This window comes from Psammomys obesus, unplaced genomic scaffold, assembly GCF_907164565.1.
Source record: "Psammomys obesus unplaced genomic scaffold, mPsaObe1.curated_primary_1811, whole genome shotgun sequence".
NCBI classification, from domain to species: domain Eukaryota; kingdom Metazoa; phylum Chordata; class Mammalia; order Rodentia; family Muridae; genus Psammomys; species Psammomys obesus.
The window spans coordinates 7,565,797-7,593,484 of record NW_026596152.1 but is presented as its reverse complement, the minus strand read 5'-3'; the positions used below and the strand labels follow the sequence as shown (position 1 = coordinate 7,593,484).

Here is a 27,688-nt window from a genome sequence, read left to right as displayed (position 1 = left end):
TTTCTTTCTTTCTTTCTTTCTTTCTTTCTTTCTTTCTTTCTTTCTTTTTCTTTTTCTCTCTCTCTTTCTTTCTCTCTCCCTTTCTTTCTCTCTTTCTTTTTCTTCTTTCTTTCTCTCTTTCTTTTCTTTCTTTCTTCCTTGGATTTATTTATTATTTAGACAGTATTCTGCCTGCATGTACACCTGCATGGCAGAAGGGGGCACCAGATCTCACTACAGATGGTTATGAGCCACCATGTGGTTGCTGGGAATTGAACTCAGGACCTTTGGAGCCTCTGAGCCTCTGAGCCATCTCTCCAGCCCCCCTCCTTTCTTTTTCTCTTTTGGTTTTTCGAGACAGGGTTTCTCTGTGTAGCCTTGGCTGTCCTGGACTCACTTTGTAGACCAGGCTCGCCTTGAACTCAGTGATCTGCATGCCTCTGCCTCCCAGAATGCTCGGATTCCAGGTGTGAGCCACCATGCCTGGCTTAAGGGGTTCCTTTCTACTTTCTGTATCCTGTCATAAAATGCCAGGATAGTGAGACCCCTCATCTGGTCCAGGTATTCCATACTCAAATCCCAATGTCAAACCCTGCTTTGAGCTGGCCACACCAGCCTTGGGTGGCAGCCTAGGGGCTGCCCTAGCAGATAGCATGTATGTAGCTCCACCCTTCACACCCAGGTGTGGGACCTCTGCCCATCCCTCCCTCTTGATCTGATGCTCAGGGGAACTCTTTTGAGTTTCTTGGGGAGGCCCCTAAGTGGCCCATGGAAAGGGTCAGGAGATTCTGCTAGAAGGAGAAAAGCAGGGAGATGGAGCTTCAGCGTTCTGCTATACCCAGAACATGACGGGCTTTCATGGCTGTGGCCCGCTCTTGCTTCCCTGGCAGCTCCTTCCAGGGAGCCATCATGTTCCTCGTTCTGTTTACAGGAAATCAAAAGAACCCAACTTCTAAACCTGGGAAGGACTGTGCCTCAGAGGAAGACCATGTGCCCCTCCAGGTCCTCCAGTCCCCCTGATGGCCGAGACAGCAGGCTGGTGGGGGATGGCAGGGAATCGTTCCAGCCATGCCCGAAGCTACTGAATTTTGGTGGAAATATATTTTTTTGCATAACTAAGTCTTCTAGTTGTATTATTTGAAAAAGTTACTGGGACCTTGCATCTGGTAATATTTGCATGTGTCTCTAGGTGCCAACCTTGGTCAGGGGCTAGTCTGCTTAGAAACAAACCCTCACTGGCCATGCCTCAGCTCCAGCCCACTTGGCAGGCTTAAGGATTAGGGGCAGCTCGAGGGTCGGGTACACATGAGCCACCTTCCCACCTCTCTGATGACAGTCCTTTAAGCTCTGGATTATTGCCAGCAATGGCTGGCTATTCAGAGAAACCCTGTCTCAACAACAACAACCAAATCAAATCAAACCAAACCAAACCAAACCAAACCACTTCCAAAGTGGAACATGGTATTTGGGGAAACTTGAATCTGTGTTTCTGGCCATGGTCACCCATATTTGGTTCTAAAATAAACGATCTTATTTCCTTTAAGAATGTTTGTGTGTCAGGAGTGGTGGCATACGCATGTGGTCCCAGCCCTTGGGGGGGGCAGTGGCAGGAGGATCTCTGTGAGTTCAAGGCCAGCCAGGCAAGTCCTTGGCAAGTCCAGGACAGCCAAGGTTACACAGAAAAACCCTGTCTCAAACAAAACAAAACACAAAACCCAAAAAAGAAAGGGGAGGGGGGAGAGGGGATGGAGAAGAGGAAGAATCCCAAGTTTATTTTTTTGGACCACCTTTCTAGTCCGTCAAAATGAGTTGTTTCGTCAGTACATTTGCATATAAAATGCAGGTGTCACTGGACAGAACCCAGCATATCATATATAATAATAGCTCTATCAGACTTTGCATTGAGGTGTCTTGGGACATGATTTCATTCTGTAGGCCGAAATGGACTTGAAATCAGAGAACCCCACGCTAGCCTCACCCTCAAACTCTCTACGTGGCTGATGATGACCTTCAACTTGTGATTCTGCTGCCTCCACATCCCCAGAGCTTGGAAGTTTGACGCAATGCCCAGATTGAGGTGCTGGGGACCGAACTCAGAACTTCATGTTTGCTAGGGAAACACTCTACTGAGCTGTATTCCCAACCCTTAAGAGAAACCCAAACATGCCCATGTACTGAAGGGATAGCATTAGCAGTTCCTATTGTCCAGGAAAAAAGCCCGGTGCAAAAAAAAAAAAAAATCTCGAGGCCTAAGTGGAAAGGGCAGGGGGCAAGCGAAATAAATAGATCAAACAAGAGCTCCTCTGGATTCGAACGAATGAGGGCTTGTCTGCGCCGGGTCTGGAAAAGTTCCGCGGACATGCTGAAACATGGTGCAGAACGACCCGAATCATTACATTCAGCTACTATCTACTATTTCCTTTTCTCTCTGGATGCAGTTTCGGGTGTGTTAACTCAGGTGAGCCTCAGAACAGCCAATGTCCTTACGATGCTCTCCGTTCCCAGGTCCTGAGGATTAAACACGCTCACGCAGGCTCGCCAAAACTCAGCTACATTATTTTGGCCCGTTTTTCTTTTCTTTTTTTAAAATTTCTGATTTTGAGACAGAGGCTCAACTAAACGGCCCAGGCTCGATTCGAATTGCTGCCTCAGGCTCCTAAGCAGCTGTGAACTCACAAAGAGCTGAGCATTCACAAAAGCCCACCGCGTCAGAGAAACGGAGCGGCGGTCCCGACTCGGCGCGCAAACCTTCACGCAGGCGCGCCGAGCAGTCGCCGCGCTCCTGGCTACCCAGAATTCCTAGGGCGGCGGAGCCCACTCGCTCGGCGGGACGGGGGAGACCAGGGCAGCGGGGCGGGGTCTATGGGTGGGCGCGCGGAAGTTCCCGTGAGCCTTTGCTGCCCGCACCCCCCCTTCCCGTGCGGAGTGGTCTATCCTGAGCCCTTAAGAGACGGGCACGCACGTGCTGGGCTTTCTCTGCGGACGTCATGGGGTCCTGTCTCTTTCACCCGTGCGGCTGGCGCCTGCCCCGCGGCCTGGTGGAGCCGAGCCTGGTGGGCGCCGAGCCCGGTCTCCCAGCTCCGCCGTGGGCGCCGTGCAGACCCAGGGGAGCCGGGTAAGTCGGGGGTCCGCCACCCGGGGCGCCGCACGCGGGCGGGGTGTCGACTGCCCCTGATGATACCAGTAATAGGAAGTGCCGTCCGAAGCGAGAACTGACGACGTCCCTATTTAGCTGACCGCAGTCGCGCAGGCCTCCGCGACTCCGGGTTGAACACGACTGCTAGGATTGCCTCTTCATTCTCACCCTGTTAACTTCCAGGCGCGGTGTTGACGGGGAGTAGGAGCAGGATTCCGCCATGAGGTAAGATTCTGAACCGTTGGCGTGTGGCCAAGAGTTGCATAATTCCCTTCCTTAACCTGCGGTGTTACTGGATAGTGCGTTCCAGCCACAGCCCTAAAGTGACGATTGCATTGAGTTCATGTTTTATGTAGAAGTGTTCCAGCTATATTTCTCCTAGGCTGGAGATGGCTCACCGGGGAAGAGGCCCTATTACTGTTATCGTACTATTATGTGCGGTGGTTCCTAGCCTTCTGTATCTCTGGTGCCAGGGAAGCCAGCATTTTCTGGCATAAGGACACACGGGTAATCTAACAAGGGTCTCCAATAATGGCTGAAACGACCCGTTGGAGTGGGACAGTGAAGTGCTTGGCTGCTGTGATGAGATCACTTGTAGGAAGTGCCGTCAGAAGCGATAACTGACGATACCTGCTCCTGGCTGACTGCAGTCAAGTCCTCACCAGTAGCCAGTGCTTAGGATTAACTCTTGGAACTCTTAACAGATGCCCCACTCTATTCCTCTAGGTTGGAAGTTTAAAGAGTGGAGGGTTGCCAGCAGTATGGCCTCACATAAGGTAAACTTTCATCTCGGGGTTTTAGTTGGGTCTAGAAAAGGACACTAGACTAAGGTGGTTGTGGTTCACTATGTGAGTGCTGGGACTCCCCAGTGCTCTGAACACTGAGCCACTTTTCCAGCCCACTAACTCAGGTCTTGAAACATTCACTTGGAGGCTGGAGAGATAGCTCAGCGGTTAAGAGCTATCTGTCTGATCTTCCGAAGGCTATGAGTTCAGTTCCCAGCGACCACATGGTGGCTCACAACCATCTATAATGTGAACCGATTCCCTCTTCTGGAAGATATAAATGCAGATAGAACAATCGTGTGTGTGTATAAAATGTCTTCTTTAAAAATAAACTTAAACATTAACTTGTGTGGTAGACTGGACAACTCATTCTACCATTTGGCTCTGATGGATTGAACTCAGTTTTGCTGGTTTGCCAGAGAGCCATCTCACAGGTTAATTAAGATTGCACTTTAGTAACTTGGGAACTATTCCCTTGGGATGTGTAGGGTGTGCTGTGGGTTTCACTGGGTGGCAGTGCATGGCTTTAATCTCAGCACTTGGGAAGCAGACAGCAGCAGCGCCGTGTTCAGGCCAGCTTGGTCTACAGCCAACTCTACAAAGCAGAGAAACCCTGTCTCGGGAAAAAAAAAAAAGAGGCCAGCATTGGAAATAATGTCCTGTTTCTGCAACCCATCTTAGGTGTGTGTCCGTTTCCTCAAGAACTGAGTGCTGGAATGCGGTTTGTGTGGGCAGCAGTGGCAAAGGTAAGTTTTGTACATTGACTGGTTGTTATTGCCCTGAAAAAGATATCAGATGATGAGATCACCTAAAATAGCTGGAATTACCGGCAGATTGCTAGTGGTGAGCCTATGGATTTCTGAAGATATCTTTAAATACTCTGAATGCCAGTGGTTGGAGCAGCAGTGATTCTGAAATTTAGTTCATTTGCAGGTGGCTTCTCCCGAGGAGTCCTCAAAAACTCAAGATCCTGAAAGCAGCCTCTTTAAACCTTGGTATGAAAGTACTTCAAGGATGTGTCTGCTGACTCTGCTCTGTGCAAGCACATTGGTAATCCTGTCCCACAGGAGCCTCTATGTCTTTCAATAAATTCTAATTTAAGAAAATTGATGTATCGAGTGAATTCATTAAATTGTGTGCAGTTAACCATTAATGAAGCATAGTCTTTGGCATTGGTCCTTAAAAACATGTATTTGAAGAGGAAACTTGAGTGTCAGGTGTTAAGTCCAGCCTTAGCACTGTAAACTTCTGGTCAGTCTGAGCTGCTTTCACAACCTAAGACTGGGGCAAAAATTCCAAAGCATGTAAGGCACCCACACTCAATTCCTTTACCTTGGCTGTGTCTGTTTGGTGCCTATACCCTGCAAGCCAGCTTGTTTACCCAACCTGTAGTAAGCCTGTGCTTCCCCATATCTGGTTTTTGTCCACCAGGTTTGGATCACTTAACAGTTCTCTTGGGCTTGTTCATTGTGAGACTAGGAGTGTTTGTGGGAAAATGGTGAGCAAAGGAGCCCCCAGTTTTTCCTTTTTGCTGACTAGGCCTTGACTGGTCCTAGAGCCTTAAGTGGGTTTTGTTCTTGAAAAGCCATTCCAGGGACTAAACACAGGTCTGAAACAGCAGGTTAGAAAAGTTGTGCTGGTTGGGGCGTGAGGGAAGTAGGCACAGCGCTGCTCTGCAGTTGCCAGCCAATAGAGGGAGGCTTGCAGCTTGAACTGGACTTTATATACCACCTTCAAGAAGGCCCTGGGAACCAGGAAGAAAGTGAATGCTCCTCAGGTCTTAACCCTTAAATGGCCTATGGTATCTGCCTGAATTAGTGAGTGGGCTCACTGCAGAGCACTTGGTCCTTGTGGAAGTCTGGAGACCAGAGTCCCTTGAGCAGGGAGTTGGGGCTTGAAAACCTAAGGTTAGTACTCTGATCTCATCCTAGTGAGAGCTAGGTGGGGCTGTCCACACACCCAGATGGGGGAAGCCCCTATCCTGTCTGCCTTATCCAGGACTGGTTAGGACCCCTATATCCATGTCAGGTCTGAATCACAGACTCCCTACTTTCATGGTCTCTGGCAGGTGTCACAGGGCTTTCTCCAGGGTCCTGCTGACTTGTACCTTCCCTGGCCTCTTCCCCAGTACCTGGCCCCTCACCCAGCTCCAGGATGGTGGGTAGGTGACCCTGTTTTGGAGAACGCTTGCGCAGGCTGAGCAGGAATGGCTGGGGTAATGAGAAGATGTCCACGTTGTTGCCCAGGTCAATCCATGTGACGTTGGGGAACTTGCTGGGGTCCTTCAGAGTGTCGGTGAGGCCCCTCAGCACAGCCCGGGTCAGGCGGTTGCCGTTGAGGGCTAGTGTGGTGAGGCGGGGCAGGGTACTGAGTGCAGGCAGTAGCTGCAGCACCATGTCATCTGTGAGGCCCGTGAAGCCGAGCTCCACGCTGTCCACTTGGTCCCCGCAGCGCTGAAGGTAGCTGGTCACCCGTTCCAGGTCCCGGGAAGTCAGAGGAATGCCTGACAGATCCACCATGTTGTCTGGAGGATTCCCAGCTAGGAGGGCTTTAAGACTGGAAAAAAAGGAACAAGAAGCCTAAGCAGGCAGGGCAGGCCTTTCCTGGGGGCAGTAGTGGCTATGACCACAGAGCTGGCCTCTGCTCGACTCTGACCTGAGACCTCACTTCTATCCCCTGCCAGGACAGAGAGACAAGGGGGTCCTGTTTCCTCAGCATCTGCTTCAGGCTGAGCGAGTGGGCAGAACATAAGGTTTGCGGCTGCCATCCCAGTTGCTCTCCAAGCTTGGATTTCTATGGTGCCTGCCTCCTCTTAAGTCCTTTACTTCCTATCCTGTGCTCTAATTGATTTAGGTCACTTGCTTGCCCAATAAATAAATAATAAAAATAGGGTTATGGGGGATACTAAACACAAAGTGCCTCCTTGAGTCAGAGAACTGCTGTCATTGTTAGTCACGGTTGGGGGCTGAGCTCCCGCAATTGAGTGGCAGCTGGCTTGCCTCCAGAAGTTGAGAACAGCAGGCTAGTGAAAGCAAAAGGACTCCTGGAGGCTTGCTGCTCTCATCTCCTTCCTCTCCCTGCCATCTTGCTGCCTCTTGCCTTGTACTTGGCCTGATGGCACGTGTGCTCCCAGGCCTCGCTCCTGTTGATGCGTTACCGATTCTCTGAGTTCCCCACGCTCAACTTGCTGCAGGAAGGATGTGTGTGCAGCTCCAGGGTCGCAGCTAGCCTCCCCGAAGCAGTTCCCCTTGGCCTTCCTGAAGCTGGGAGATGAATTAATGTTGTTCGTTGGAATTGAAGATAAAAGTCTCAAGAGCGTGGGATTTAACAGCCTAGAATCCTGCCTGGAATTTGGTTGTGACATCAGTGTTGGGTTCTACATCAATGTCATTAACAAAGACAACACGGCATCCTGAAGATGGATGACTGTCTACACCCCTGAGTTAGGTTGGTATGGGTTTGAATCATCCCCACTGCTTACCAGATTCAAAAGCTTAGCCAGTCAAATGGCAAAAATAGTCTACCCATTCACTTGAAATATTTGTTATGGTCCTACTATGTGCCAGGCAATGACCTAGGCACTGGCATCACGATGGTGAACAAAGTAGATAGCAGCTCTGTTTTCCTTTTATCATGGAGAAGGCAGGGAACAAATAAAGATGACAACATATATAACTTGATATAAAGGTAAGCAAGCATGGGCCATCAGAAGAGCTAGCGAAGAGTCCCAACTGAAGCAGTGTCAAGTAGGAAGGCCCTGACTATAAAGCTTGTGTGTGTGTGTGCGCTCACGTGCGTGTGCGAACACGTGCACAGGGAGTTTCAGGCCAGCCAAAGCTACATTGCAAAGACCTTGTCTCAAAAATAAAACAAAACAACAACAAAACAAAGCTGTCCACAATGGCCCATGCCTTTAATCCTAGCACTTGGGAGGCAGACGGATTTCTATGAGTTCAACAAAAGCCAGAGCTACATAGACCCTGTCTCAAAAATCAAAACCAAGCCGGGTACAGTGGCACATGCCTTTAATCTCAGCACTCAAGGAGGCATAGGCAGGCTTATCGATGTGAGTTTGAGGCCAGCCTGGTCTACAAAGCCAATCCAGGACAGCCAAGGCTACACAGAGAAACCCTGTCTTGGAAAACCAAACCAAACCAGAAACAAAAACAAAAACAGAACCCCAAACCAATCAAAAACAAGGTGCAGGGGTCGGGAGAACTGGAGAGGTGGCTTAGCAGTTAAGAACACAGTGGTTTTGGAGAGGATCTGAGTTGGTTCTCAGCACCCATGCCAGGCAGCTCACAACTGCTTGTAACCCCGGCTCCGGGGGACCTGATGTCTCTAGAGCAGTGGTTCTCAGCCTTCCTAATGCTGTGACCCTTAATACAGTTCTTCAGGTTGTGATGATCCTCCCCAGGCATAAAGTTATATCATTGATAACCTCTTAACTGTAATTTAGATGCTGTTATCAAACAAAATGTAAGTATCTGGTATGTAGGATACTTATATGCAACCCTGATGGGGTCGAGACCCACAGGTTGAGAAGTGCTGCTCAAGACTCTAAGGGCACCTGCATTCACATGCATATATTACTACAGACACAGACTTGGTTACTTTTAATATTCTGTTACTTAATGTGTATGGACATCTGCCAGCCATGTGCCTGCCTGTTGCTGGAGGAGGCCAGAATGGAGTTGGATCCCCTGCTGTTACAGATGGTCCTGAGCTTCCAAGTGGGTGCTAGAAATCTGAACCCCAATCACCTGCAAGAGCAGCCAGTGCTCTAAATTGCTGAGCCGTCTCTCTAGCCCCATGATGGTTAGTTATAGATGGTCGTGAGCCACCATGTGGTTGCTGGGAATTGAACTTAGGATCTCTGGAAGAGCAGACAGTGCTCTTAACCTCTGAGCCATCTCTCTGGCCCCAGAGGCGAGGGACAGACCTGTTTTGATGAAAGAGTTAGCTGATACAAGAAAAATAGGCCTGTAGGTAGGCACCATTATTCTCTGGGTTGGGCCTGGGACTGAGTGGAGAAAGAGCTGAGAGTTAGGCATGCACGCACTCATTTTCTCCATGCTCTGGACTGTCGGTGTGACCAGTGGCTTCAATCTCCTGCCATTTTGGCTCCCCCATGATAGACTAAACTGGAACTGTAAGTCAGATAAACTCTCTTCCTTTTAAAGCTGCTTTTGCCAGATGTCTTGTCCTTCCCAGTCCCCTGAAAAGCCACCAGGATGATCTTGGGCACAGCACCAGGGCCTTGCCAGTCTTTGAGCAGGCAAGCCAATCACCTGTGTCATTTGCAAAAATCAGGAGTGCCTCCTTCTCCAGGAAGCCTGCTCTCAGCCTGTGTCCATGGCTTCCTACCAAGAGACCTTTGTGTAATGTGTCTCAAGCCCTCCAGCTTGGTCTCCAGGGGCTATAGAACTCTGGAGGGTCTTCACTGCTGCGTGGCTGAGACGGGGCTAGAGTCTGGGTCCCCTGGCAGGACATACATCTCAGAGAACTTTTTGGAAGTGGCCAGAACTTGAGGCAATCTTCTTGCCTCAGCCTCCAAAGTACAGGATTACAGAGGTACACCACCATGCCTGGCTTCCATCCCAGAGTGCTAGGAATTAGAAATTCCTTATGTTCCGTGCCCACCTGCCCACCTGGGAGCCATGTTCCACATTTCCACCCCAAGGATGTCCTTTTCAGCATCTCTCATGTACCTGAAATGACCACATTATTTTCCTGGTCCTTAAATCTGGCATAATCTTACCTCCTTTAGGCAGGATTTATTGACACCCCCTCTGGCACGGGCCCTTCCCTCAGCAGTGCCCCAGGAAGGGATCAGTCAGCAGGGCTGGGGCAGGGCAGACTACAGGGGACTGCCACTCACCAGGCCTGGGGCTTCCTCTTCACCAGCCCTCGGTGCCTCCTCCACTGTGAATGAGGGCTAAGGTGGTAGGTCAGCTGCCGGCACAGCTTCTCCATGGCACCCAGGGCATCACCTTCCTGCAGAGACAATCACAGGCACAGGTCTGTGAGGTGTCCCTGGAGGACTTGGAGGTGCCCTGATCCCCACTCTAGACTCCCTGGCTCTCTGGGAGCTCAGAACAAGAGAAGCCTACCCTGCTGGCCCCACTAAGTGCCTTTGGTGGCAGGGGCAGCAGGCACAAGTTCTGTCTGTGTGTGCATGCAGGCATGCGTGTGTGTTAGGAATCAAATCTAGGGCCTCAAACATGCTAAGCAAATGCTCTACTGCTAAGCTACTCTCTGAGCCTCTGCCTTCAGAATTAGCTGCTACCACTGGAAAACCTAACATTTATAGAGAGTCTGGATTGCAGGTCTGGCCATGACTGGCTGGAACAGACCTGTTAAACAGAACATCATACGGCCCCTGCCAACTCGCAGTATTCAGTCATTCTGTTCACTCACAAAGGCAGGGCTATGCTCATGAACAAAGGTTCCTGTATTTCACATAATAAAGTATCTTATTTTGACTTAATGTCTTTCCCCAAAGTGGGAAAAGAGAAATCTGAGAGGGCCAACTCCTTCCCAACCTGTCTGCTTCATCAGCATTGATGTTTTAAAATTTTCATGTGTATGGATGTTTTGTTTGTATGTATGCATGCAGTGCCCACAGAGGCCAGAAAGGGCATCAGAGTCCCTGGAACTCGAGTTACAGATGATTGTTAGAGTCCCTGGAACTCGAGTTACAGATGATTGTTAGTTACTATGTGGTTGCTGGGAATTGAACCAGTCTCCTCGTCAAGAGCAGCCAGTGCTCTTAATTGCTTAGCCATCTCTCCAGCCCTTTCATCAGCATTTGAGTTTGTGACCCTCAGCACCATGGGATGAACTGTGTCCCTTCAATATATGTATTTGTTTGTTGTTGTTGTTTTCGAGACAGTGTTTCTCTGTGTAGCCTTGGCTGTCCTGGACTTGCTTTGTAAACCAGGCTGTCCTCGAACTCAGAGATCCATCTGCTTCTGCGTCCTGAGTGTTGGGATCACAGGCGTGCACCACCATCCGGCTTTTCTGGGTGCTCTTGATCCGTGGTTGGTTGAACTCCCGGATGTGTTCACAGCTACAGACCGAATTCACTGCAAACTTGCTGTGCGCTGGGTTCTAGGCAAAGCGCCTGAGTAGCAGTGACTCAGTGTGTCCTCCACAGTGCGTGCAGCCAGTGTCGATAACCCTCCAACCCCTAGAAGAGAGCTAAAGGCACGGAAAGGCCACTTTAATTCGCTCAAGGCCGTCCACAAACCAAGATGTGGAACCCGCACAATCTGGTCTGGAGTCCTTGTTCTGAATGATTTCACAGGCTGTTTCTTCATTAGCAGAGTGACAATGGTAAAAAAAAGAAAAAAAAAAAAAAAAAAGATGGTTCTTGCCACCCATTCCTGGGTTAGGCTTCATTCTTCTCCACCCAACTCAGAGCTGGCACGGGCTATGCCGAATTGACTCTCCTTGAAATGGAGCTGGTGTCTCTCTATTGAATCTTCCCACTGCTGTCAACCCAGTGTGGAGTGCAGTGACTTAACTGACAGAAATCAATGTTCTTACTGTTGCAGAGGCCACTTAGATGCGGCCTTCCCTAGCCTTCTGTAAAGGGTTTCCCTGAATCCCCACATTGATCTTTCCTCTGGACATGTCTGTGCCCTTGTCACTGTCACTTCTTCTGAACATACCAGCTATATTGGTTTTGAACAAGCCCCCTCATACGGCCTTGTTTTTACTTTAACTGCTTTTAAATGTCCTGTCTTTGAATGCGGTCACATTCTGTAGTATGGATGGTTAGGGAATCAATATAGAGCCGAGCAGCAGTGCACACCTTTAATCCCAGCACTCGGGAGGCAGACGCAGACAGATCTCTGTGAGTTCGAGGCCAGCCTGGTCTACAGAGTGAGTTCCAGGACAGCAGGGTCTATATAGAGAAACCCTGTCTCAAAAAGCCGAAGGAAGAAAGAAAAGGAAGGAAGGAAGGAGGGAGGGAGGGAGGGAGGGAGGGAGGGAAGGAAGGAAGGAAGGAAGGAAGGAAGGAAGGAAGGAAGGAAGGAAGGAGAGAATCTGGCAGCCTGGAGACTGGTGGGACCCCTCTAGAAAGGTCCTGGTTCTTCACAGCATCTCTGCTCTCCCTGTTGCTTCAGCCTGACTGCCAAACTGTCCGCTCCAGACATCACACCAACCCTTTGGAGTAGACATCAGATTCCTCGACTTAGATTCTTGCTTAGCTCTGTCACACAGGTGGGCACAGGTGACACAGGGCAGAGGATGCATCATTGGAGGCTGCAAGGGAGTCAGTGGAGAGGAATGGTGGCTGAGGTTTATATCCTGGCTTTTCTTACTGCGAGGTGGGGCAGGAGGGCTGAAAGTTGAGAGGGTGACTGAGGCCTGTGCCCACAGAAGGGACTGAAAGTGACAGAGGTCATATACAGGTTAGAGAAGGAGCGGGCAGAAGGCAGGTGAAGGGATGGGGACATCTGGGCTAGAACGTAAGGGGCTCAAGATAGTTTCAACTGTCAGTGTGGCAGGATCTGTCGTTACCTAAGAGACAGGCCACTCAGCACCCCAGAGAGCATGATCTTGAGGTAGAGTGACATGGGAAGGGGCACCAGCCAGCTGAGCAGAAGCATGAGTGCACCTCTGTCTTCTGAGTAGGCAACATGACCAGTCACTTGTTGGGGCTTCTGAGGGAAATGCGGAGAGGGAAACCATTCCCTGTGGGAACATGCTGAAGGGGAGGGGTCCAGGGAAGCCCAGCTGGGGCTCCTCAGGATCTGGTTGAACCCCTGGCTGTGGAATAAGCTGAGGCGGGAGTTAAGAGAACAATGGACAAGTAGACAGGAGGCACAGAAAAATAGCTGTGAGCGAAGCAATAGGTCCCCAAAAGAAGGTGGCTAATGACAACTTTGGTGGCCACTGCGAGGGCTTTCCCAGCACAGGCTTGGCCTGGGAGAGAAGTAGTCGTGGGGACTGGTAACGGTGCCACCTGATGTTAGAGGCAAAGGATGGGGTACAAGGATGGGACATGACACAGGCGCAGCCCACCTAGGGTTCATTCCGCCTTGGAAGCCCAGGGTGCCTTAGAAAAACCAGCTCTAGTGGTGAGTGGGCAGGCCCTCTGGCAGCGGATTAACTTTGTTTCTCATCAGTGTACAAAATAATAGGTTTCATTATGACATTTTCATACACACATTATACATCTTATTCACATTCTCTCTCTCTCCCCATTTGCTCTCCTCTGTTCCTCCTCCCACTTGCTAAGCCTTGTGTGGTTTGAACAGCCCCCTTCTGCTTTCATGACACACCACTCTGGGAAAAGCGCAATATTTTGTCTGTCCCTAGCTTATTCCTGACTGCTCCCCTGTCTCCCGAGCCCCTCTTCCCCATCCTAGTCCGGCAGGGAAAGTGATTCCTTTGTGAAGCACAGGCTCAAGGCCTTAAGGACAAGGAAGGCACGCCCCACATCATTCTTGGATGATCTAGGACAGAACTGTTGCCAGTTTCCGGAAGAAGCCGACCCAAAGCCCACAGCTGAGCCCCTCTGCTCTGGCCCTTCCTCCAGTCACTTCCCTGGAGTGTACCCGGGACCATGGCCCTCCCTCTCAGCCTTCCAAGCCGGGGCAGCTCAGGCAGCGGAATCTTGAAGAGAACAAAGAGGACTGGTAGTGCAGGGCGTCGGCCACCAGGGGGCAGCGGAGCACAGGGCGAGGCGGCTGCTACCAGAGAGCGCCTGGAGTCGATTTTGGCCTTGTCATTGGCTCAACAGGGACAATAGAGGATAGCTGAGCACGCCAATTAGCGTTGAGAGTAACTGTAAAGAGCACACGTGAGGAGTTCCTTTCGCTTGCCTGAACTAAACCCAACGTGAGTCTTTGCTTCTTTGTTTTGTAGTGCCCAGATGGCAGCCAGCACCGGCGATACCTCTCACCCTTTACTGAGCATCTCGGAATCATTATACAGTTCCTTCATTCACGTGGGCGCCTATGAACGCACACATTCCTGACACTCCCACTTTGCAAACGAAAGGCATACTGTTCAACCGTGCAGGAGGGAATGGAGCCAGACATTGCTTCCTGGCTGAGCCGGGAACCTATCCACTCTACTCCCCTTGTTAGAAACCTGGCCCTTCGAACATTCACTCAGGGTGCATTTATTCTTCATTCCTTCTCCTTCAGGCTCTCTCAAGGCCTTCTTGCAGCAGAGAATAGGACTGAGTGGGGCTGGCCCGCGAGAGGAAAGTGTGTGTGCCTGTGCATAGGGGGATGGTGGCAAGAAAGGAGGACCCAGCACGAAAACGGACAGCTTCGGCGTCAGCGGCTTATCGCTGCCTCACAGGGGTGGAGTAGCTGCTTCTTGGGCAACCCTGGCCAGGTGGCTCTGGGACAGCAAGCATGGGTGACCCGCGTCTCTGTCTACACCCCCTAGGCCTAGCATGCTCCTTGGCGATCTCCTTTTTCTCTGGGCGGTTTGGCTCATCTACCACTGTACGACTGGACCCCACTAAGCTCCTGATAGCTGGTCCACAAAGCGTCTCAATACACCAGCAGGCATGTCTCCCTCTCCCTGGAACCTGGACTTGAAAATGAAACACCTACTAGGGACTGGAATGTTGACAAGTGAACAGGGACCACAGCCACATTCCCTACTATGGGGGTGCAGATGGGAATGAGCCCCATGAAGAGCAAACAGGATGTAATGGAGCAGGAGCTGGGGGTGGGGGTGGGGAAATGAATGAATTTACAAAGCACGCTTGCTTGGTAGTTGTAATGCCTTGAGGATGGGCCGCAAGACTCTGGACTTCGTGGGTGTCTGTTAATGGCAGTTAACCACACAAGAGGCTCACTGTCACACCGTGGAATTGACTCTCCTAGCAGCTCTTTTTCCCACCCATGGAGGAGGACACTGAAGGAAGGAGTGGAGGCCCGGCACAATTGGCAGGACTCCAGTCTCTCCAGACCTGCCCAGTGACACTGTCCTCAAGCACCAGGGGGAGGAACTGTGAGGGACTCCTCCACGATCTACAGGAAAGAGGGTTAGGGGGCTCACAGCCAACCAGCAGCCGTCCCTGTCTCCCACCTGCCAGGCCCACCTGCCACCTTCATTTCGCAGGCACCTCTATGACAGCCTCTAGGGCTCCAACTACCTTGTCCTCCACCCAAAGGCTTCCCTCATTCATAAATCTACTCACTCATGAGTCAGTTTCTGACTGCTCCAGTTTGTATGCCTGCCTGCTGGTTTTTCTCTGCTGGCCCGTCCATCCCCCCAAGTCCATCTTCTGACCTTCTGTGTGCACCCTCGAACTCCTGACCTGCAGACACTGGCAACAGATGCTTGCTTCTGCGTTTCACTTGTTTATATTAAATAGTGTAGATATGTGCATGCATGATGAGCATGGGGTGTGCTCTGAGGACAGCTGTTGCGGCAGCTGGTTGCGATTCCAGCCGTGGTGAGATGGGAGGTGGAGGCAGCTAGCCTAATGTACTTCAAACAAGGGCCAGTGAGGGACCTTGTTTCAAACAAAAGGCAGAAGGCCTCTAAGCAGACACCTGAGGCTGTCTTTTGATCTCATGTGCACAGACCCACAGGCGCACGCCTGCATCTGGACACTTACATCCTCTTACCCCCTCCAGGCATGTGAGTGTGTGTGCACGCACATGCATACAGAAACACACACAAAATTCACAGTGGAACATGCTGCTTCCTGCCTGTTATAAGATGCAACTGTACTCAGGTGTGGTGGCGCACGCCTGTGACCCCAGCACTTGGGGAGGCAGAGGCAGAAGGATCGCTGTGAGTTCCAGGGCAGCCTGGTCTACAAAGTGAGTCCAGGACAGACAAGGCCACACAGAGAAACCCTGTCTCAAAACAACCAACCAACCAACCAACCAACCAACCAACCAACCAACCAACCAGATGTAACTGAAAAAGATGGATGGAAAATCCTTAGAGTCTTAGCCCTGGCTGTCCTGGAACTCGATTTGTAGAGCTGGGTGGCCTCGAACTCACAGAGGTCCCTTGCCTCTGCCTCCTGAGTCCTGGGGTTAAAGGTCGTATGCCACCACCTCTGTCAATATCTAAATTTCATTTATTTATTTATTTATTTATTTATTTATTTATTTATTTATTTATCTATCTATTTATTTATTTATTTATTTATTTTCAAAAGATTTATTTATTAGTATACAGTGATCTGTCTATGGCCTAGAAGGAGGGCACCAGATCTTATTACAGATGGTTGTGAGCCACCATATGGTCGCTTGGAATTGAACTCAGGACCTCTGGAAGAGCAGCCAGTACTTTAAACCTCTGAGCCATCTCTCCAGCCCTGATAATTTAGATTTTAAATGCCTGCAAGAGCCACGTGTTTAAGACTTGGTCCTCAGCTTGGTACCACTGGAAGACAGAACTTTGAGAGGGAGTCTAGTGGGAGGGGCTAGGCCATTGCAGGTATTTGGTTGGAATCTGAAATGCCCACCCACCACACAGGCCCATGTTTTGAAATCTTGTTTCCCAGGAGGTGGATTATTTTGGGTGGTTGTGGAGCCGTAGGTGGCAGAACAAGGGGGTCTTTGAAGATGCTAGCCTAGTCCTTGGTTCTAGCCTTTCTCTGTTCTTTTCTGGTCCACCACGATGGGAACTGATTCCCATCTGATAGCTGGTGGTCCTGACATTTCTGTCTAAAACCTCTGGGCCACAACCTGAGTAGCTAGGAGAGGGTCAGATGCAAAGATCTATGAGAAGGAAGTGCCAGTCACTCCTGAGGCAGTGTAGGTGACTCGGGCGGCCCTGGTGAGGCTGCCTCCTTACCAGCTTGGAGATTCTTTCTACCCCTGTCTCACCCACTCCTAGGAGAGCCCTAGAGGAGCCATGGTGGTCCTCGAACCTCCAGCAGGGCAGGGCCCATTTGCTGACTGTGGAAATACTGGTCAGAAAGCAACGCTGCTCTGGGCCTGTGGAGATCATGTCTTACCTGCTACTGTCTCCTACACTGCCCTGCTATTTTGGTACCCCAGTGGCATGCAGGAGGTGTGCCACCGGCTACTAATCAGGTGTACAGGTGTCAGATGGGCAAAGCCCATGCAGGTACCTCTCACAAGCTATCTCATTTAGCTCTCAGCAGGAGGAGGGAGGCGGTTTGGACGTCCGCTTGGGGTTATGGTAAATGAAGTTTTGGCAATCAAGTGATGTGGAAAAGGTGACGGCATGCAGTGCAAGGAAGGTTTGTGTCCCACCCCCATTGGTGTGCTGGGGACAGCCTCTGGGAGACGGCTAGACTGTCAGGGTGGTGCCCCCCCGCCAGCAAAGCTGTTCTAAGAGAGGTCTAGGGTGCTGCCTGCCCTCTTTCCACCGCGTGAAGATAACAGGAGAAGGCAGTAATCAGAGATGGAGAACAGAGCTCCCATCAGACACCCCAACTTTTAATTTCTGCCCAGAAGTCCTCGGGCAATGGTACTTTGGCAGCCTAAGCCGAGTAACACAGACTGATGTGGCTCCAGGCCCTCCTAGGCGGAAGGAAAAGGCCGAAGTAAGGAGCTCGAGGTTCTAGCCTAGCCTGGGCCTGTGTCGCTGGGCCTGACGTGGCAGTTTGCTCTTCCTGTCCTGCCCGGCCCCAGGTTTGCAGAGGGGACCATATCACCTCTTCAGTCCTCAAGAAAGAGAGCCTACCGCAGGAACTGTTTTCCTCAGCTCTCAAATGGACATGAAAGTGATATTTCACCTGTTTATTTTTGATACCTGTTACCTGCCATTCCCCTTCACCTTTAGGCAGTTCACTTCCTGTTCTAGAAAAGGCAGGGCTGTTGACACCTGCAGAGCTTCCACAGAGGCCGTTTCTAGTCCTGTTCCCCAGGGCCCCATCTTCAGCCACTTGGTTCCCTGTGGCTCTTGGCATCAACTAGCTCCTCTCCCAGTCCACCAGCCCTCATGACTGGCTTCTCTAATTGTCTTGAATTTGACTCAGAGCTCCTTTGCCTGTCTTTGGTTGACCCTGGCCACCTCTCATCCTCTCCAGCCATTCTCCCTCCTCTCCAGATCTTGGCACTAGGTGGCTCCAGGAGCCAGAGAGAAACTCCCAGAGGAAGCTACAGACAGAGTCAAACCCTGAAAGCTTCTTTTCCACTGAGCAAAGATCCGACTCCCTAGGCAACCATGGTCAGGTCTGCGCTGTCCACAAAGGGGCCCACCTCACACCCCAGGTCTTGGGTGCTTCACACAACTGCCTACCGGCTTGGGGCAGTGGATGTATCGAGCCAGATTGATGATGAGGTCGTGTGTGATGGGGTCCACCAGGTTCCGGAAGCTGGCATAGCGACAGAGCACATCATCCAGGGAGGTTGACTCCATGCCCAGGTCCTGAAACAGAAAAGGAAGTCCAGAGGTCATGTGCCGTCCGAACCATCCAGAGAGCCCAGAGAAGTGGGCACAGACTCTGGAGGCAGCTCCGCTCCCCCAAGGGCCCAGGCAAGGAAGGTCTAGAGAACAGCTCTTAGGGAGCAAAGACAAACCCTGCCTGTTCTGTCTCCAGCCGAGGTGAAGGAGCCACAATCCCAACGTTCACGCAAGCCCTGGTTACGGCTGTAACATCCTAGTTTCTGAACCTCTCCCCAAAACATTTGTCCCAAACATCCTCTGGCTTTCACCAGGACGAAGTCACAGGTGAAAGGCTAGCCTTAGTGCTCTACCTCATAAGGCAGGCAGTTTCTACCCTTCAAGTCAGGAGCCGCATGGCTGACGGGGGCTGTCTCTTTGATGGGTCTATCTCACTGATATCATGGAGTTGGAAAAGATGGAAGGAGGAGGTTCCCATGGGGGGAGATGAGTTTCGGGGTAACACCTTCCGGAAGAATCCCAGCTGGGGTGGGGCTCCCAGAGCTCTAAGGGCTACATTAGAACGCACCAGCCTTTGGCTGGGTACAGGCTGCTGTACTTCATTGCTTGCTTGATTTCTGGTTCCGCCAGGGAGGTGCCCAAGGCACTAGTGTTACTACAGGACAAACCACAGTATCGGGGTGTCTCCTCTTCTAATTCAGTTCATCGGGGTCCCTTAACTGGGTGTGAGGGAGGGGGTGTCCCAGGAGGCTGCAGTCAGGGGGTGCTGGTACTGCATGAGGAAGCTGGAAGACTTGAATCCAGATATGGCCCCTTCTGGTGGCGGCCTCGGAGGGGCTGGCGTGCCTTGCGACAGTGAGGCACCCACAAGGCTCTGAACAGCTCATCTCTAGGAACTGTGTGCACAGATGGCTGCTCGTCAGAAAAGTCTGGGCGAGGAACATCAAGTAGCAGGCACTAAGTCACTGCCTGGGGCAGGCGGAGTGGTGGTGGGCTCTGCTGGGAGGGTGGAGCTGGGCTAGCCCCAAGCCACTATCTGCTCCCTGACCTGAAATGTTGACAGATGCACAGGCCATCTCAGAGGAGTGGGTTTGGGGACATTTTACAATGAGGCAAGTGATGACGGGCCTTCAGCCAAGGCTATGGGTGTCCAAAGGGCAAGTATAGATTCACACTGGAAGTCAGTATAGTGTCCTAAACACCTCGGGAGGAGCCCAGGTCTGCGTGGCAAACCAGAGGCTCTTCAAGGGCCCCTTTGAGTGACAGCACCTGTACCACCCTGGACTTCCTGCATAGGTCCCAGTCCCAAATAACCTACTGTGAAAGCCAGAATGTTGGTAGGAAGCGGGACACAGGACCTTCACAGCAGGAAACAGCCCCTCTTCTCATGTCTTTATTTTCCTTTCGAAAATTCAGTTATTCTTGTAAAAATCTATTTCTCTCATACATAAATTTGTTTATCAGTTAAAAAAAAACGCACAAAAAACAGAGGGCTGGAAAAATGGCTCAGAGGTTAAGAGCATTGGCTGTTCTTCCCAAGGTCCTGAGTTCAATTCCTAGCAACCACATGGTGGCTTGTAACCATCTATATTACAAGATCTGGTGCCCTCTTCTGGCCTGCAGGCTCACATGCAGGCAGGATTCTGTATAAATAATAAATGAATCTTAAAAAAAAAACAAAAACACAGGTTTATTGAGATGTAATTCACATAAAACATCCACAGGACACATTCTGGGGCTTAGGTAGAGCTCAGTGGCAGAGTATATTCTCTGCGTGTGTGAGGGCCTGGATTCAATCTTCAGCACAAAAAAAAAACAAAAAACAAAAAAAAAAAAACACACGTTTGAACCTTTGTGCAGTCACCACAATAAATTTTAGAACATTCTCATTACCAAGAAACTCTGTGACCACTACCCCATTCCCAAATCTCCCTCTCAGGCACTGGACAACAGTCACCTAAATTAACATGCAAGTCCTTTAGAATCCCTTCTCCTTAGAACTTTTTTTGTTTTTAGACTTAACCAGGTGTGGTGACTTGGTGACACACATCTTTTATCCCAGCACTTGGGAGCCAGATCTCTGAGTTTGAGGTCTGATCTACTGAGTGAAATCCAGGACAGCCAGGGATACAGAAAGAGCCCCTGCCTTCAAGAAACAACAGCAACAAGAAACTTTAAACACCCACCAACTTTTTTTACTTGTTTTTATTTTATGTGAATGAGTGTTTGTCTGAACTCACGAGTGCCTGGTACCAGCGAGGCCAGAAGGGAGCACTAGATCTCCTGGAAAGGGAGTGACAGATGGTTGTGAGCTATCATGTGGGTGCTGGGAATGGAACCCAGGTCCTCTGCAAGAGCAGTAAGTGCTCTCATACTGAGCCATCTCTCCAGCCCCTAAAGTCCCTTGAATTTCTAATACTATAACTAGCATTAGACAGGATCTCCACAAGGGAAACCTTTTTGAAGCCCTCAGTAATTTGAAGGACTACCAAAACCATTCAGGGACTGCTTCGCTAGAAGACTGTGTTATTCTGGGAGGGTAAGAGGGAAGCAGGAAGTAGGGAGCCCTAGGAAAGGCTTTGACTCTGAAAAACTCCTCTAGACATATGGCTAGCTTTGTCTATTACCACCATGCCCAACCCTCCAATGAAATGCCTGGTCCATGTGGGCATAGATTATGTGCTGATACTAGGGGTTCATGGGAAACCCACACCCACAGCTGGTATCTTGGGAAAAAAAAATATCAACCTGAGGACCTTAAGCTTTCTGCCAGAGAGAGCTCCAACCATGGGGACAAGGACCCAGGAAACTGCCTTCCCATATTTTCTGTTACTGTAACACAATACCTGAGTCTGTGAAATGTATAAAGTGGTTTATATTTAGCTCAGGATTCCAGGGACTGGGGAGTTCAATGCAGGTTGGTCACACTTGGAGATGGCCTCATGCTTTGTTGGGGATGCTACAGATAGCACCGAACATTCATTCTCCCCAGCACAGGTTGTTACAGCATGAGCACGTGTAGAAAAGGCACTGACCTTCGTTACGGTGTTTTATAGTGGTGATGGGAAAGTAACTAAGTCATTAGGGTTTCTGGGGACCTGGACTCCTAGCCTTCAGTGGCTGCAGGGCAAGCATTTTAACCAGGCCACCGCCCAGCTTCTATCACTGTATCACTGCTACTTTAAATCTGTCGCTGTGTACTCAGGCTTGCATGCACAGGCACCCGAACTCTCCACTGGGCTTGCACACTTGCTTCTTTCTTCCTGCCCAGTGAGACTCTATCTTGCACTCAATTACCAAATAGGCACAAGGGTTCTTTCCTGACACAGACTATGAAAATTCCTTTACACCTGAAGACAATTAGGCTCCACGGAAACTTCCGAATGTCAGGTACTAGGCTGCCCTTGGGCGACTCAGTAATTCAAACATCTGAGGCTGTCGGGGGTTTTGTTTCTCCAGCTGCTTTCCCCAAACCAGGCTCCTAGAGGTCTGTGTTTGTTGCTCAACCCCAGCTGTGCTTCCCAGAAGGCCAATACCATAGTTCATATTGTCATGACTCTCAGTCATCAAATAGGCATCCCATTCGCCATGATCCCAAATTTCTAGATACTTTCTCCTAAATCTCCCAACTACTCCAGTGACGGCAGCTTCTCAGTGCCCTCCCCAATCCTGCCACCACTCAGCTTCTTCTTGGCCTGTCTTCTTAGCCTGGATCCAGTTCTCAGATCCAAAAATCCCCGCCCTCCATAAGGCCCCCCAAAATAACAAGTAGTTGGTGAAGAGAAAGAGAAACCGGAACATTCGTGCTTTGCTATTAGGAGAATAAACTGGCCTGGCCACTGCATAAAATGACATAGCAGTTTCTAAACAAACAAACAAACAAACAAACAAATAAACAAACCCAAGTGCAGACTCATAAGATCCAGCAATTCCATGTCTGGATAGACAGCCAGGAGGACTGGTGGCTCTTGCAGAGGGCTCAGGCTCTATTCCCAGCACCCACACGGTGGCTCAAAACCACTACCAAACCGAGTTCTGGGGGATCCAATCCCCCTTTCCAGGCACACGACACACATGTACGCAAAACACCCATACACATAAAATTAAAACAAAAAAAAAATATTTTTTTAAGGGTGGAAGCTACCCAAGTGCCCATGGACGAAAGAACAGATAAGAAAACAGAGTATTTCAGCCTTCATAAAGAAGGAAATTCTGGCAAGTGCCAAACAGGGCGAATCTTCAGAACACTAATTTGAACGCAATAAGCTAGCCGTGGAAAAGCCAAAGACCCATTTCTGCGAGGTCCCTGCAGTGGTAAACACAGACCAGCAGAGTGAGGGCTGCCCAGCGACGGGCAGGGCATTGTGAGACTACTGCTTAACAGACGTGGAGTTTCCGCTTTGCCAGATGAGATCTGGAGACTGGTTGCGTGGTCTGAAGGAACTTTACGCTTCCTGAGAGGGGCTGGGCTGTGGCTGCAAGTGTCCGCCTCAGCCCCAGACCGAAGCACCAAGGAAGTTAAACTCATAAATTTTATGTCACGCTTGAAAAAAGAAAGTGAGACCCAGGCCAGCAAACACACATGTATCATCAAAGCCAGAGTCAGGTGATCTCTGAGTTCATGGCCGGCCTGGTCTACAGATCGAGTTCCAAGAGAGCCAGGGCTCCACAGAGAAACCCTGTCTCGAAAAACAAAGAAACATTCAATGGAGCAGGAAGAAGAATGTCTGGTTTCCCAACCCCTGCTTTTTATACTAGGTTGTTAACATTCACTTTTCTCTAACAGACAAGGCCTTACTACTTGTCCCTGCTGGTCCTAAACTCCTGGGCTTAAAAATCCTCCTGCCTCAGCTTCTTAAGAAGCTGGGATAAAGTTGTGTGTCACTATGCTTGGTTCAGTGATGGAGTAAATTTCTTCAAGATCACTGTCAGAGAAAGCTTGGGATCTTTCAACCTATTTACAAGCTTTTGCTGTCTAGGGAAAACTGATGTTGGCTCTCAATGACCCTGTGTTTTTGTTTTCTATGTCATTTCAGCAGTGCGCAGTCTCACTGCCGTCCACGTCTCTGATCGCACACTCTGTAGCATCACCACATCCGGCACTGCTGAAAAGGACAGAGAGTCAGTTAGCCCTTCAGTTCTCTGGGATCCTCCTTTTGCTCATTAATCTTCTCATTCTGCCCCACCCCACCCTGGCCTCTTGTTCCTCTCTCATGGAATTAATTTTGGGACCCTGCAGTCCAGTTTCAGGGAGCGTTATGGTGCTTCCTCCCCCCTGCCCTGTCTACCTGCTCACTCCTGAAGGTGATATCTAGGGACACCTGAGCTCCTTAGAGCCACCTTCTCCTGGGCTAAGCTGAATTCAGCTCTGGCTGGTTAGAGCCGACCCTGGGGAAGGTTAGGCATTGGCTGTTGTGACTCTGAAGTGGAAAAGAGACAACCAGATCTCCACATCAGCAGATGCAGAAGAGGCTGGCTCCATGAGCGTTGTAACAGGCCTGCGGACCACCTTCAGCACTATGCTGAACACGTGTGGGCAAGCCTTCACACCTCCCCGGCATCCTCTTCCTGCTGGAGGTCCTGAGCTACCCTCTCTGAAAGGATGCAGACACAAGCAAGGATGGGGAGAGAAGAGGGGAGGCACCCCCAAATCACCGCTCCAAGGCCAGTCTCTGGCCTGTGTTTGGTGAAGTCCTCAGGCTTCGGGAGACAGTGGCTCCCGACCTTTCTTCAGAAAGCTTGGCTCCCTTCCTGCCAGGGCCAGCTCCACTATGCCAACAGGGGTCTCTCCTAAATCGCCCACCTGTCTTAGTCTGCAGTGTTCTCACGCTGGTCCATTTTGGTTTTGGAGAACGGGTTGTCTGCTGAGGTGTGTGAAGGGAATGCCGCGGGGGAAGCCACAGAGGGGACTGCCACGCACTTTCTATTTTAAACCCCAACGCCCCCCCTTTCTTTCAAAGACCTGCCCTGCAGGGAATGAGCTGGCGTCTGCCTCTCCTCCAGGCATGACTCCACAGTTTCTGCATCAACACAGTGGGGAGAGGAGGAGGGCCACAGCTCTGAACACTTACTGGAAAAATAGACAACAGCACCGATGCCACACAGACATGGCCACAGCAAAGCTGCCTAATGAGCTCATGATCACACACGGCCCCCTCCAGAAGGAAATTAATTAATGTCCGAGGGCAAACAGGAAGCAGCTAGGCAGGCTCTCCTCCAGGCTCAGGGGGCAACCCAGGCAGCTTTTCTCAGAGGAGGAGACCTGCCGGGGAAACACCCCACTGTAGCTCGTGCTTGAACTCCTATCTCCTTCCAGGGGAATCCCAGGGGAGGGGGAGGGAAGTGTCAGGTGCTGTTAGGAAACACAGCTCCAGGAAACCTCCAGGGAGAGAAGCCAGGGTGCGCTGGAACTGAAGAGCCTGAGCAGAGCTTCCTCGGAAGACAGCAGCATGGGAAGAAGGGCTGCTTCACAGTGTCACAGGGGGAAAGGGAGGGAGGCCTGGGATATGGCGCACGTCCAATGTGAGAAACACACAGGGCTCAAATGGCGATCCCCCTCCCGATCCGGGACACCCTCATGCTCTTGTGCCCAGAACCTGTGAACGTGGCCCCCTCTGCCCGAAAAGGACCCGTGTTTGTGGACGGAATTAATTTAAGAACCTTGAGAAGATGTTTGTTGTCAGGTTTCTCAAACCCAACCCAGGTGTCCTCAGAACAGACTGAGAAGGGGTGATGCGGAAGGCAGAGGCAGAGCTGGGATGTGTGTGGGGAAGCTGGGACCGATGTGGTGACAGCCCCCAGAAGCTGGAGGGAGGAAAGAACAAAAGAACAAAATCTGTTATTTGAAGCCACCCAGTTGGTGGTAATTTGTTCCAGCAGCCCCAGGAATCTAGCACAGTGGCTCAAGACAATGGTGGCAGAGGATCCAACAGGTGAAAGAGGAGAGGACTCCCTTGCTAGCCCTGACCTTGCTTAGCACTGTGCCTCTGTCTGACTGTCAGTTCACACAGTAGGGCGGCAAGTAGTAGTCCCACTACCTACCCCGAAGATGGTCCCCAGATCAGTATCGGAAGCATTTAGAGAACCAAGAAGAGGGGCTTGAGAGATGGCTCAGCAGCTGAGGGCATCTGCTGCTCTTCCTGAGGACCCGGGTCTGATTCTCAGCACCCATACGGCAGCTCAAAATTGTCTGTAACTGCAGTCCCGGGGATCTGAGCCCTTTTCTGGCCTCCACAGGCACCGAGCATGCATTCGGTGCACAGGTATACATGCAGGCAAAATACCAACACATATAAAAAATAAAATAAAAAAAAAATTAAAACGAGCTGTATCGGCTGTTAAGAGCACTTGTTGCTCCTGCAGAGGAGGCAGGCTCAGATCCCAGCAGCAACATGGTGGCTCCCAACCATCTCGGACTCCGGAATGAGGGACCTGACATCTCCTTCTGATCCTTGAGGGGACCAAGCACGCAGGTGGTGCACACACACATGCAGACAAAACACTCATATGTATGAAAGTTGCCAATACAACACAAAACCCTAGAGTGGGCCTGAGATGTTCAGAGATAGCATGCTTGCGGAGCACATGAATTTTATTCTCAGTGCTGGAAAAAAAACACCAAGTAGGGGGAAACAAACAAACAAACAAACCCTCAAGAACATGAGTGTGGTGGTGCACACCTGTAATCCCAGCACTTGGGAGGCAGAGGCAGGGGGATCTCTGTGAGTCTGAGGCCAGCCTGGTTTATGTAGTGAGATTCTATCTCAAAAAAAAAAAAAAAAAATTCAGATGGTCAATTTGTTTAGTGTTTATGTTTTTATAAAAATGTATTTTATTATTTTATGTGTATGGATATTCTGTCTCTGTGCAGTGCCCTTGGAGACCAGAAAATGGCACAGGTTATGCTGGAATTGGAGTTAGAGATGGTAGTGAGCACCACGACTACTGTGGGTGCTGGGATTGAACCGCGTGTGTGTGTGTGTGTGTGTGTGTGTGTGTGTGTGTGTGTGTGTGTAGTCCTGGTTCCACTCATGATGCTATTAGCAGGTGGTGGAACTTAAAGAGGGGAGGTTTTCAGGTCATTGGGTCAGTGCCCTTGAAAGGGATAACGCAAGCTCCTCCCTCCCTCTTTTACCTGGTGCACATAAGATAAACGGTCTTGCCTCACTATGAACTCCTGCAGTGATCTGCCTCCTCCGACCAAAGCTAACTTAAACTTCCAGAGCTCTTTGTCAGAGCTAACCCCTTCTTCAGGCCTGTTTGCCTGCCTGCCTTTCTCTCTCTTTCCTCTTCTTCCTCCCTCAAGTTTTAGGACATCTGGCATGAAGATCTGAGGTAAAGTGTGTGCCCTGAATGCCAACTCTTGGGTTTGATTTCCAGCACTTGCAGAAGAAAAAGACCGTTGAGGAGGTTTAATTATTTAAGTTTACCCTCCTTGCCCTAGAATGCAATTGTGTAAGGTTACATAAAATTGGCGAGTTAAATTTCAGAGCTTAAGGAAACAGACCGGACATGGCAGCGCACGCCGACTTTAGTCCCAGCATGCAGGAAGCAGAGGAAGCACGCAGATCTCTGAGTTTGAGGCTTGGTATATGCAGCAAGAGCTCCAGGACAGTGAGTACTATACAGAGAAATCCTGTCTCAAAAAACCAAGAAGGAAAAAAAAAATGAATAAAAGCTTAAGGAAGTCAGGTGGTGGTGGCAAACACCTTTAATCCCAGCACCTGGGAGGCAGAGGCAGGTGGATCTCTAGGAGTTCAAGGGCAGCCTGGTCTACAGAGGGAGTTCCTGGACAGCCTGCGCTACACCGAGAAAGTCTGTGTACAAGCAAACAAACAAACAGCTTACGGAGGCCCTAGGCTTCCTGTTGTGGCATGCTGAATATTAATTGAGAAAATCTCAGGCACAAGCCGCATTAATTATGATTCTGGAAGAGAGGAGCAGGAACACCACAGTGATCCCAGAGGATAACAAGAGAGCAGAGAAACTCCTACTTAGTGGCACCAGCACCGCAGACACTGGGACCCTAGAGCACAGTACTGCTGGGCCGTGGTGATGCTGCCGTCAACATTCACTGTGCCATCAGGCGCAAAGGACAGTCCACGGTAGAATTCGTAATATCTGACGTTAACAAGTCACTGGCTTATGTATTTGCTCTAGTTAATATATATGTATCGTTTGAACAGTATTTATTTTTTGAGACTATCAAACACGGATACCATATATTTTGATATTTACTCTCCCCTCCCACTTTAACTCCTCTTGCTCCTCCATCCATATATATATGTGTGTGTGTGTGTATATATATAATAAAGAGGCCAGTTGTGGTGTTGTAGGCCTTTAATCCAGCAACCTGGAGGCAGAGGCAGAGGCACAGGCCGAGGCAGGCAGATCGGCAAATTTCTATGAATTTGAGGTCAGTGAGGGCTACAGAGTGAGACCCCCGTCTCAAAAAAAAAAAAAAAAAAAA

At 50.2% G+C, this 27,688-nt stretch overlaps 2 protein-coding genes, 1 long non-coding RNA gene and 3 other non-coding genes across 11 annotated transcripts in view; 5 read left to right on the top strand and 1 right to left on the bottom strand.

Moving 5' to 3' along the window:
- Positions 1-1,094, top strand: part of Trpv2 (transient receptor potential cation channel subfamily V member 2) — a 22,941-nt gene extending 21,847 nt beyond the window's left edge. For all 6 annotated transcript variants that reach the window (XM_055594377.1, XM_055594381.1, XM_055594376.1 and 3 more), the window contains one exon: positions 911-1,094. In XM_055594377.1, the coding sequence (XP_055450352.1) occupies positions 911-999 (89 nt within the window). In that variant the 3' untranslated portion in view covers positions 1,000-1,094. The remainder of the gene's footprint in view (positions 1-910) is intronic.
- A 1,819-nt stretch (positions 1,095-2,913) lies between these two features.
- Positions 2,914-5,010, top strand: LOC129666844 (uncharacterized). Its single transcript, XR_008718661.1, has 5 exons — positions 2,914-3,094; positions 3,299-3,340; positions 3,842-3,891; positions 4,582-4,646; positions 4,834-5,010. It is a non-coding gene; the product is annotated as an uncharacterized LOC129666844 (long non-coding RNA).
- On the top strand, positions 3,147-3,217 carry LOC129667033 (small nucleolar RNA SNORD49). The gene has a single exon (XR_008718676.1). It is a non-coding gene; the product is annotated as a small nucleolar RNA SNORD49 (small nucleolar RNA).
- On the top strand, positions 3,691-3,761 carry LOC129667032 (small nucleolar RNA SNORD49). The gene has a single exon (XR_008718675.1). It is a non-coding gene; the product is annotated as a small nucleolar RNA SNORD49 (small nucleolar RNA).
- On the top strand, positions 4,694-4,765 carry LOC129667038 (small nucleolar RNA SNORD65). Its single transcript, XR_008718680.1, has one exon. It is a non-coding gene; the product is annotated as a small nucleolar RNA SNORD65 (small nucleolar RNA).
- Positions 5,011-5,045: 35 nt separating the features above from the next.
- Positions 5,046-27,688, bottom strand: part of Lrrc75a (leucine rich repeat containing 75A) — a 37,036-nt gene continuing 14,393 nt past the window's right edge. The window contains exons 2-4 of the mRNA XM_055594153.1: positions 18,115-18,243; positions 9,782-9,897; positions 5,046-6,456 (exon numbers count right to left, since the gene is read on the bottom strand). Of these exons, the coding sequence (XP_055450128.1) occupies positions 5,925-6,456; positions 9,782-9,897; positions 18,115-18,243 (777 nt within the window). The 3' untranslated portion in view covers positions 5,046-5,924. The remainder of the gene's footprint in view (positions 6,457-9,781; positions 9,898-18,114; positions 18,244-27,688) is intronic.